At 44.8% G+C, this 12,017-nt stretch overlaps 1 protein-coding gene and 1 long non-coding RNA gene across 29 annotated transcripts in view; both read left to right on the top strand.

The window, feature by feature from the left end:
• Window positions 1-12,017, top strand: part of LARGE1 (LARGE xylosyl- and glucuronyltransferase 1) — a 634,395-nt gene that overhangs the window by 517,614 nt on the left and 104,764 nt on the right. For all 28 annotated transcript variants that reach the window (XM_015150011.3, XM_077948921.1, XM_077948914.1 and 25 more), the window contains 1 exon segment: window positions 10,120-10,232. In XM_015150011.3, the coding sequence (XP_015005497.1) occupies window positions 10,120-10,232 (113 nt within the window).
• Window positions 292-2,904, top strand: LOC144331767 (uncharacterized). Its single transcript, XR_013399188.1, has 2 exons — window positions 292-1,778; window positions 2,783-2,904. It is a non-coding gene; the product is annotated as an uncharacterized LOC144331767 (long non-coding RNA).

A 12,017-nucleotide genomic window follows, 5' to 3' on the forward strand; every position in this document is an offset into this window, starting at 1 on the left:
CCCGTCTCTACTAAAAATACAAAAAATTAGCCGGGCGTGGTGGTGCGTGCCTGTAATCCCAGCTAGTCAGGAGGCTGAGGCAGGAGAATCACTTGAACCTGGGAGGCAGAGGTTGTGGTGAGCCGAGATTGTGCCACTGCACTCCAGCCTGGGTGACAGAGTGAGATTCTGTCTCAAAAAAAAAAAAAAAATCAGAGGTCATCTAAGTTAAGTTCCTTCTCTCTAGTATACAGCAGTTGCTTGATAAATGGTAGGTATTATCATCATCGTCACCATTTTTAGCTTGTTCTCTTTTTTTTTTTTTTTTTGCAGTTGCACTGGCAAAAAATAATGTCTAGCTCATAAAACAGTATTATTCTCACTTTCCTCTCTGCACAGATACCACCTTTTCTTTCCCTGCCATCTTGATTACTGAGCTATTGCTAAAAAGAAAACATTGCCCTCTGATCCACAGATGAAAAGCCCTACCACTTGACCAGACGTTCACGAGAGGATGCTTTGATTTTTAATTTATTTATTCATTTATTTACTTAGCGTTGGTCTCTATGCTCCCAGCACAACAGCTGTAGGTAAAGCGCTGTGGGTCACATGCATCCCAGCCAGCTCCCTTGATGGTCCTTGTCAAATTTAAGGCACGTTGCCTCAGTGCAGAGCACTCAGGGGCAAGGGGCTTGCTCCAAGCTCCCAGACCCCGACGACAAGGATGGGAATGGGAGGATCAGGCAGCAACGAATGCCAGGCAAAGGTCAAAGTCAAGCTTTTGGGCACCACCTTCCTCCTGACAGCAGAAAAGCAGGGTCAAAAGTCTGATCTGGGGCATGCATTCCAAAGCCAAATCCGTGTTCTTTCAGCTTAAAAGGGTCCAGTTTCAAACGAAGCCATTTTCATAACTTGAAGCAGTATTCACTTAAAAATCCTGTTTCTATTTTGCATGCATGCACATAATTTATATGAAATCCAGTAGGAATTATGCAAGTTCACTGAGGGATAATTAGGCACCTTAATGAGGAAATGTATAGTTTCTGTAACTGTCATTTATTAAGCTTTTATATGCCACTTCATATTTTGAAAGCCCTTTACAGCCATTAATTAGGATATTTCCGCAGCCCCATAGGAGCCAGGTCAATAAAAAGAGTTCTGTTTCTCTTGGAAATGTTGTTACTCAAGTCTTTTATGACCTGGGTGCAAACTCTTAACCTTTGAAGAAACTGGCAGATAATCTTATAAGCTCATATCAATATGATGATTATATTTAACATCCTAAACAGACTCCTTAGCTGCTTAATACAATTTATGCACGTAATTTTCCATACAGTGGATTTTCTTTCCTTTATTATTTGTTTCCTTCCTGTGGATGTATCTCTTAGCTGCCGCTTCGAATAACCTCAAGAGATCTCCTAAGCATGCAGGCTGTGACACTATAAGTTAACTATTTTCAGAACACTGAGAAGGCTATGGGCCTGGAATTATTTCCAAATATTGCAAGTATTTCAAGTTGTCCAGTACATTCCACACTCACGGAAATTTTGAAGATTATTAGAATAATCAGTGGATTACAGAGAGAAATGATTTACTAGGTAATTAATAGTAATTAATTGCACTACAGCACTGATGGATACTCTTCTGCTGTACCAGATAATTTAAAGATGCCATTTTTCTTGTTTCTGTTGGGGTTTTTTTTTGGTTTTTTTTTTTTTTTTTGAGACAGAGTCTCACTCTATCGCCCAGGCTGGAGTGCAGTGGTGGGATCTCAGCTCACTGCAAGCACCGCCTCCCAGGTTCACGCTATTCTCCTGCCTCAGCCTCCCGAGTAGCTGGGACTACAGGCACCTGCCACCACGCCCAACTAATTTTTTGTATTTTTTTTAGTAGAGATGGGGTTTCACCGTGTTAGCCAGGATGGTCTCGATCTCCTGACCTCGTGATCCGCCCGCCTCGGCCTCCCAAAATGCTGGGATTACAGGCATGAGCCACTGCGCCCGGCCTGTTGTTGTTTTTAAGACGGAGTCTCGCTCTTGTTGCCCAGGCTGGAGTATAATGGGGCGATCTCAGCTCACCACAACCTCCGCCTCCCAGGTTCATGCAATTCTCCTGCCTCAGCCTCCTAAGTAACTGTGATTACAGGCACCCACCACTACGTCTGGCTAATTTTTGTATTTTTAGTAGAGATGGGGTTTCGCCATGTTGGCCAGGCTGGTCTCGAACTCCTGACCTCAGGTGATCCACCCTCCTCCGCTTCCCAAAGTGCTGGGATTATACGCGTGAGCCACCGCGCCTGGCCCCCATTTTCTTTTTTGTTCCTCATAATCACCTTGGAGTTAATGTGGGATTGTCACTATATTACAAATAAAGATCTGAGATTTAGAAACACAGTGAGTTTTTTCAAGAATCATATTGATACTAAGCAGTGGTATCAGCACTCAGAGCCAGGAGTGTGTTTTCCAGGTCCACTGCAGTTTTTTCTTTATATGCAACTCCTTCGCCTTCTGAGATAGCTACAAAAAATAATAATAATAAGCCTGTGTTCCCAGAATTCATTCTGCCGCGTCACTCTGAGGATGTGAGGATATCAGTTACAGGAATAACCTGTGGTAGACTGGGCACAGTGGCTCACGCCTGTAATCCCAGCACTTGGGGAGGCCAAGGCAGGTGGATCATGAGGTCAGGAGTTCAAGAGCAGCTTGGCCAACATAGTGAAACCCTGTCTCTACTAAAAATATAAAAATTAGCTGGGTGTGGTGGTGGGCACCTGTAATCCCAGTGACTCGGGAAGCTGAGGCAGGAGAATCGCTAGAACCCGGGAGGCAGAAGTTGCAGTGAACCGAGTTCACACTACTGCCATCCAGCCCGAGAGACAATGCAAGACTCTGTCTCAAAAAAAAAAAAAAATAAGAAAGAAAGAAAGAACCTGCAGTTAATTATAGATTTATGAGCAAACACAAATGTTTTCACCCATGCTAGACAACTTTATGCAGCCTTTCTAAAATTTTGTTTTTGGGGACAAGAGGGGGGACGTGGGTCATTACCTTTTGAGGTCTGCAGTTCAAATGTAGTGGACAGTATTTGCTACCTGCTAGATATTCAGCAACCCATTCCTTTGAAATCAGTGTCCTAGAGAGAGAAGCGTGTCTGATTTGACCTTTGTTCTTCCTGTCTCTCACTTATATAACCTTTTTTATCCTTAAGTTTCAGTGTAGCCATCATTTCAAGATGCCCTTCCCTAATGCTTCCCTTGGGACACAGTCAGTTTCCCTGTACCCCAGCTCCCATAGTTCTTCCCCACCTCCCATTTATCACAGTGCTTTGTGTTTTTGTGATTACCTATCTCCCTTCCCTATCAGGCCTTGCTCCCTGAGAACAAGGACTGTGTTTTAAAAACTTCCAAGTCCCCAGTTAACTAATGAATAGAACCAAAGCAAGTGCTCAAATAAAAAAAAAATCTGAAAGGAATCACAGACGAAATACCTTCTGAATGCAGGACCTATGATTAAAAGTAGACAGAGTCAGCTGGGCATGATGGCTTACACCTGTGTTCCCAGCACTTTGGGAGGCCGAGGTGGGCAGATCACTTGAGTTCAGGAGTTCAAGACCAGCCTGGCTAACATGGTGAAACCCCATCTCTATTAAAAATACAAAAAACATCAGCCAGGCATGGCAGCGGGCACCTGTGGTCCCAGTTACTCAGGAGGCTGAGTCACAAGAATGGCTTAAACCTGGAAGGCGGAGGTTGCAGTGAGCTGAGATCGTGCCACTCACTGCACTCCAGCCTGGGCAACAGAGTAAGACTGTCTCAAAAAAAAACACAACAAAGGCAGACAGTGTCCCCTCTGGTTTGGCATGCCAAAGGCAGCTTGCCTGTGGCCCAGCTGTTGTGTCTGGGAGCCCTGATTCCCACATGAGCCTATGTCAGCCAAACACACGTGTGACATTCCTGTTTAAGAGGAAGAAGCATGGTCTTTAAAAATGTCGAGGTACAAAGAAGAGCCATCCATGGGTTCTGCTGGCACAGGAAGCACAGGGTCTTTATCAGTTCTAACGTTGTAAGGTAAACAGGGCAGTCGGAAGCATTTGCCAGCACTGTGACATTGGAAGCATCACCTCCGTCCTCAGCACCTCGCTTCCCACATCGAGGCAAACTCAGTAGGAATGTGTAACCGGCCCCCTTTCTAAGAACGTTGTGAGATTAGAGGCGGCTCGGGAAGCTGAGAGTGAAATTCATAAGCTTTGTGACATGTTTGCTCATGAATGTTTGTGTTTGTTTTGGATTCTGATTCTTGGTTGAATCGGGGTACAGAGAGTGGCATATTTAGTAAACTTTCCGGAATTCCAAGGAGAAAAGCAGCCTGAGAATCAGCTCATCAAGTTCACAGAGGCCCAGGTTGCGGTGGTTTTATGGCAGAGTGCCATTGTGCCAGTTTTCCTGGAAGAAGTGGTTTGATGAAAGAAAATTAAATTATGCCAAGAACCAGATCGTCTGGCCCCAACCAAGGGGTTATAGCTTGTTCTGAAGACCACCCTGAAATACTGGAGGCCTTTGATCTTGTGAAATGACAGGATAAATGACAGCAACATTTTAGCCTGGATTTTTCTTTTTTTTTTTTTTTGAGACTGAGTCTCGCTCTGTCACCCAGGCTGGTGTGCAGTGGTGCAATCTCGGCTCACTGCAACCTCCGCCCCCCAGGTTCAAGTGATTCTCCTGCCTCAGCCTCCCAAGTAACTGGGACTACAGGCACGCACCACCACATCCGGCTCATTTTTGTAGTTTTAGTAGAGACGGGGTTTTACCATGTTGGCCAGGCTGGTCTCAAACTCCTGACCTCGGGTGATCCACCGGCCTCAGCCTCCCAAAGTGCTGGGATTACAGGCATGAGCCACCACGCCCAGCTAGTTTGGCTTTTCTAAAACATCCTGTTGCAGTCACTCTCTTGCCCCACATCCTTCTCTGGCTCTCAGTTGTCCTCGGTAGGGCTTCCCAAGCAGTGTGTCACACATGAGTGACAAGTGCCAACAAAATGATCTCCTCAGCCTTGGGGACACCTTGGTAGGGCCTGGGGCCTCTGAAACCCTTGGATCAGCCTTTCCAGCCATAAGCCCCTTAACTCCCAGTAGGTTTTAAGAATAGTATTTTCTCCGTAGGAAATGGCATAAGCATGGTTGGAATGCACCTGTGTTGCATAGATGCGAGGCTCTTCCTGATTTATTGCCTGCTCGTGTGTTCAGGCTTCTGTCCTGGCATTTGCCTAAGCCTGCTATTGAAACCGTCTGGCCATGATACACTCTAGTTCTTGTGTAGCCCACTCTTATCATGCATCTCCTACCTCCGTGCTTTGGCCATGGTGTTTCCTCAGACAGCTTCCCCAACTGCCTGACCAAGTCCTAGCCCAGGCCACTCAGGCCTCCCTCCTTTGAGCTCTCTTCATAAGCACTGCGTGTCCTCAGTGTATGCAGTCATCACATTGAATCCTAATGATGTACGTGTCTTATGTGTGTTTCTACAAAAGGGCCTGGCAAAGAATGAATGTTATACCTCCACTAAATATATGCTGAGCTAATATGTTGAATAAAGCCCATGAGATTGGCCAGGCACAGTGGCTCACAACTGTAATCCCAGCATTTTGGGAGGCCAAGGTGAGTGGATCACCTGAGTTCAGGAGTTTGAGAACAGCCTGGCCAACATGGCGAAACCCCGTCTCTACTAAAAATACAAAAAAATTAGCCAGGCATGGCGGCTGGTGCCTGTAATCCCAGCTACTTGGGAGGCTGAGGCAGGAGAATCACTTGATCCCGAGAGGCGGAGGTTACAGTGAGCCAAGGTCGCGCCACTGCACTCCAGCCTGGGCAACAGAGCAAGACTCTGTCTAAAAAAATATAAATAAAAAAGCCCATGAGATTGGTGAAAGTCGGGAAGCAAAATAAGTACAAGTCTATTTCTACAAATTCACACATAGTAGCTACTCAATAAATAACTGTTGAATGAATGAATAAAAGAAATGTGAAAGGCATTTTAAATTTAGAATCTGTGGACTCAGTAATGACTGACTGTAAGAGAAAAGGAAGACTGAGTAGTTGAAGATGTCTCCAGACAAGGAGCGCCTTCAACACAGCAATCCCGGTCCACCTTTGGAAGCTGTACCTAGCTAAGCTCTCGAGACATCAGTCCAGATTAGGATATTTATTGCAGCATTGTTTATAATGGCAAAAACATAGTAAACAACCAAAATGTGCTTCAGGAGAGGAATGGATAAATAAATTGTGGTATATGTATAAAATGGATGATATGGTTACAGTGACTAAACTACATAGGAAATACTAACGTGGTTAAATCTTAAAGACGTAACAGTGGGTGAAAAGGCAAGTTAGAAGAGGAAATACGCAATCCAAAACACGCTAAAAATACCATGTGTTGTTATTATATGCATAGAGGATAAAAATGTAAAAACAAGCCTAGAAATAAAACACAGATCCCTCAGAATACTGTCTGCCTTTGAGGAAGAGAGGAGATAGAATGAGATGAACTTTAGATTTATCTGTAATGCTTTAATTTTTTAATAGTAAACGTGGCAATGTATTATAGAATCCATTATATCTAGGTGGTGGGTATTCATTATATTAGTTTCTGTGCTTTCCTGTTATTTTGAAGTAGTTCATAATCTTAAATATTAAAGTCACACAAAAGAAAAGACTGGCTAACAGGGAGAATGATCCTGCATTTCTGCATTCAGTCATCTGTTTTTTAGACAGGATACTTTTCAAGCAACCTGGCAAATCACATCTGCCACTTAGGACTTGCCAAGTCTCACACCATTTAAAAGCATCAGTTCTCAGCTTGGTCTCCAGAGACTCATAGATTTATCCTGGACCTCTCTAGAGGCTTCAAAATGTGCATTAATGTATTTCATGCTTGTTTCTAGCTTCCCACCGTCCCCCCTCATTTTTTTAATACATTGGAGCATCTATCCAACCTAATTATAATTCATTTTTATAATAAGATTAATGAAATTCTCTTTCTTTTTTTTTTCTTGAGACAGAGTCTCACTCTGTTACCCACACTGGAGGACAGTGGTGCAATCTCAGCTCACTGCATCCTCCATCTCCTGGGTTCAAGCTATTCTTATTCCTCGGCCTCACGAGTAGCTGGGACTACAGGCGTGTGCCACCACACCTGGCTAGTTTTTTTGTATTTTTAGTAGAGATGGGGTTTCGCCATGTTGGCAGGGCTGGTCTTGGACTCCTGACTTCAAGTGATCCACGTACCTTGGCCTCTCAAAGTGCTGGGATTACAGGCGTGAGCCACCACGCCCGCCCGCCCTTTTTTTTTTTTTTTTCTTTTTTTGAGATGGAGTCTTGCTCTGTTACCCAGGCTGGAGTACAGTGGCGCAATCTCGGTTCACTGCACCCTCTGCCTCCTGGGTTCAAGCAATTCTCCTGCCTCAGCCTCCTGAGTAGCTGCGATTACAAGCACACACCACAATGCCTAGCAAATTTTGTTGTATTTTTAGTAGAGACAGGGTTTCACCATGTTGGCCAGGCTGGTCTTGAACTCCTGACCTCAAGTGATCTACCCGACTTGGCCTCCCAAAGTGCTGGGATCACAGGTGTGAGCCACCATGCCCAGCTTCATTCATATTTTTGACTGGAATATATTTTCTTAGTCACCAGTGACTTACATAACTATATTCTCTTGGTTTGTAACTTTCTAAATGTTTCTTTTCTTTCTACCCCTCTCCCCATTGTTTATCTGAGTAAAACAATCAGATAAGACATTTATGGTGAACAATTTCCACTGTGTACCTTCCTCCCCAACTCAGTGTTCAGTGACATCACATTGCTAGCTTGAAATTAGCCATGACGGGAGTGTTTACACCTTGACAATTGGCAAATGCTACAAATCTGGCCCTTTTCTTCCCCCGGAGAGCTGATGGTTAAACATTACCAGCCTACCACAAGAGCGCATGACAGTTTTCTGAGCTGTGCAGGGCAAGTAGCATTTTTCTCACTCAACACTCGTAGAAACGGAGAGTCAACGAAAGACAAGTCTTGACCTGAGTCCCATGGTCCCAAAGTGACATTGCTGGAGCTGTAGTCTATGTGGTTGAGTGGAAGAAGCCCTGGCTTTGGAATCAGGCAGATCCGAGTTTGAATCTGACATAGCTACTTTTGAACTGTGAATTCACAAGTATGTGATGTAGCCCCCTCAGTTTCCTCACCTATAAAATAAGGACATCAAAGTCTATCTTATAGAGATCTGGGGGAGCATTAGGGGAAACGGTATGTCATGTAAACCTAATAAAGCACAAAGGACCTATGCAGCAGATATAATTTGTCCATCAGACTTACAAGTTCAGATCTCTGTGTATTATTAGCCCATTCTTCCCATAACCATATAGACACTGTTCTTTTTTTTCAACTCTACCTGGCCAACCACCTTTCACTAAATGGTGAATATGTCTCTTCAAATATGTGCCACTGGAATAAGTAAAAAGGCTTAGAGTTGACATGTGTATGTGATTTGGGGAAATCAGTTTCTTTCCTTGAGTCTTGGAAATGCAGGTACTAGGTTTCAACTAAGATCATATTTCAACTGCCTTGAGTCTTCCCGACTGACCATTCTGCTGAGCTAAGCATCCTGAAGAGGACTGATTTGGGGGCCCATGCTACAGTTCCCCCCACCAAATTGACTGCAGTGGCCTGCAGGGAAATTCTCTTGGCTTTTTGTGTTCTATGCTCTGGGCTTTTTCTGCTTGCTCTAACTGACCTGATGGTAGATAGTTGCTTCTCAGCCATTCAGCTAAGCCTAAATGTATTTTTCTTTTTTAGATTTTAACTGATGTATTTATTTTTTGCCTGAATAATACATTTAGCTGTTTTAGCTTTTTTTTTTTTTTTTTTTTTTTTTTTGAGATGAAGTCCTGCTCTGTCACCCAGGCTGGTGGAATTCAGTGGCACGATCTCAGCTCACTGCAATCTCCGCCTCCCAGGTTCAAGCGATTCTCCTGCCTCAGCCTCCCAAGTAGCTGGGATCACAGGCATGCACCACGACACCCAGCTAATTTTGTATTTTTAGTAGAGACAGGGTTTCACCAAGTTGGCCGGGCTAATCTGACCTCAGGTGATCCACCCTCCTCCCCTCCCAAAGTGCTGGGTTTACAGGCGAGAGCCACCACTGCACCCCGCTGTTGTTTTAGCGTTTTAAAAAATACAAAAGGGTATCGACAATGGGAATTTCCCTCCCTAAACAACCCTCCATTCACCCAGGTCCTTCCCACAGAAAGTAACCAAGAAAAGATATCAAGAAAGAGGAACCGCCTCTTACTATTCATTTCTTATGAGCTTACAGGCTTCTGGAGCTCACCTTAAAGACCCGGCGTGGGTGGACCAAAAAGACCCCCTTGAAATCAGGAAGACTGAGACAGGCCCATGTGGCTTGTCAGTAATCAGCAAGCAAATTGGCAAAGCCATACCCAGAATAAAGTCACAGAGGAGCTGCTTTTTGTGTGTATGGATAAATGGTATACGTCGTACAAATTCCACCTATCAGCTCAACCTAGTAGGTGGTCATATCTCTGGGGAAAAACACAGGAGAACCTAATAGCTATAAAGAATGTGCTCTGTATCCAGTGCAGAGCTAGAATCTTTTTTTCATTATTGTGGTGTAATATACATAAGTTTACCATGTTAACCATGTTTACACATACAGTTGAGTGGCATGAAGTCCATTCACACTGTTGTGCGGCCACCACCACTGCCCATCTCCAGACAATGCTAGGCTCTCCCTGCCCTCCTCACTTACTCCTTACAACAGTCCTTTGAGGCCTGCATGACCGGTCTCCATACAATGAGGAGGTCCCAGAGAGATGGCTTCACGTCTCCATCAAGTAACTGGTAGGTCCTGGGCTTGAACCCAGGCATATTCATCTCCAAAACAGGTGCCCCATACTGTGGAGCCTCACTGGAAGAATTTTTAGAGGGAAGATTCATCTGCAACAGTGCATAGGCCTCTTGTCTGCATAAGACAGTCATCCCCGAGAGACTGTGGCTGTGCTGTGAGTAGGCGTGCCTAGCTCTCCACCTTACTTTCTTATGTTTTAATTTTCTCTTTTATCCTGTGCTGTGGCCCAGGGGTGATCCTGTTACTTCTGGATAAGCTGCGGAAGATGAAATGGGAGCAGATGTGGAGGCTGACCGCAGAGAGGGAGCTCATGGGCATGCTGTCTACATCCTTAGCTGACCAGGTGAGTGGCCAGGTCCGAAGGTGCAGGTATTCCTGAGTGCGCTGGTGCTGTTTCTCAAGGAAATTTAAAAGTCAATCGGTCTGAATGGTTTTCTATGTATTGTGTGACCCTGTATGCTCTGATACAGCTGCCTTATCCTTGCCAGTCTAAGACAGCAGCTCAACTCTTTAGTGCCTTCCCTTTGTTCATTCATTTGTTCGTTCAGCAGACTCGCACTGAGTACTGTGTACACCAGGAGCCAAGTTCAGAAAAAGGATGACAGAGATAGACGAAGGATGCAACACTTGCCCTCATAGAGCTTAGAGTCTACCGATGCAGACTTATAAGGAGATGTTGATGCCCTCTTCATCGCCAGGTGGAGTGCATAGGGCCTGCTCTCTGGGACCCCAGAATGCCACAGCGTATTTCCCAGGCAAGATTTCACTTGCCTTGCTGGCAAATAGAATCTAACTGTTTTTTTGTTTTTTTTTTTTTTTTTGAGATGAAGTCTTGCTCTGTCGCCCAGGCTGGAGAGCAGTGGCACGATTTCGGCTCACAACAAGCTCCGTGTCCCAGGTTCATGCCATTCTCCTGCCTCAGCCTCCCGAGTGGCTGGGACTACAGGCAACTGCCACCACGCCCGGCTATTTTTTTTTTTTTTTTTTTTTTTAATTTTTAGTAGAGACGGGGTTTCACCGTGTTAGCCAGGATGGTCTCGATCTCCTGACCTCGTGATCTGCCCGCCTCGGCCTCCCAAAGTGCTGGGATTACAGGCGTGAGCCACCGTGCCCAGTCCCAAGTCTAACCTTTAATCTAAGCCTTTGACTTAGATGCTGCACTAGTGTCCCTTTACTCAAGGGAAATGAACTTAAATAGAAAGGATAAACTGCCAGGAAACCACCTTGCTATGCAGGCAGCCTCAGAAACTCCACCAAACTGTTAGCAAATATTCATTTTTATTTATTTTTATTATTTTATTTTATTTTTGAGATGGAGTCTCGCTCTGTCACCCAGGCTGGGATGCAGTGGTGCAATCTCGGCGCACAGCAACCTCCACCTCGTGGGTTCAAGCAATTCTCCTGCCTCAGCCTCCCAAGTAGCTGGGATTACAGGCGTGCGGCACCACACCAGGCTAATTTTTATACTTTTAGTAGAGACAGGGTTTCTCCACGTTGGCCAGGCTGGTTTCGAACTCCTGACCTCAGATGATCCACCCGCCTCGGCCTCCCAAAGTGCTGGGATTACAGGCTGGGATTGTTGGCTGCACCCAGCCAACAAATACTCATTTTGTAAAAACCCATTCCTCATGTTGATGTCCTAGGAAAGTCAGAGGGCTCCAGTCTTTGACTTTGAGTCTACCAGAATCACTCATTTAAATTTTCATCTTCCTGTGGCACTGATAGCTGTCTTCAAGCACGAAGATGATTTCTCTGAGTTTTCTGCATTTCACCCTTTCCTTTTCATCCAAAGAGCCAGCTCACTCTGCATGTTTTTGTTCCAAGTGCAATTTCCTGGTTCGTCGAATGCCTGCAAAGTTTCATAATACGGAGGAAACAAGAAACCCTGCATGATTACTTTACTATTTTTTAAAGCATTATTATTCAGTATTTCCCAAGCAGCTAGAAACTGATTTCCTTTTTCGAACATGAGATAGAGTATAATGAATGAGTTTAAGAAAAAAATAATACCCAGGTAGCTGTTTTAAACCTGAGGGGGAAATCGTCCACCAGCGTCATATTTCAAGTCGGGTCACCGTGACTTGAGCATGTCCCCCAAAGCTAGCAATTGTGTGCCCGTGTCCAGTGA

The sequence above is a fragment of the Macaca mulatta genome, chromosome 10 (genome assembly GCF_049350105.2).
Source record: "Macaca mulatta isolate MMU2019108-1 chromosome 10, T2T-MMU8v2.0, whole genome shotgun sequence".
Lineage (NCBI taxonomy): Eukaryota > Metazoa > Chordata > Mammalia > Primates > Cercopithecidae > Macaca > Macaca mulatta.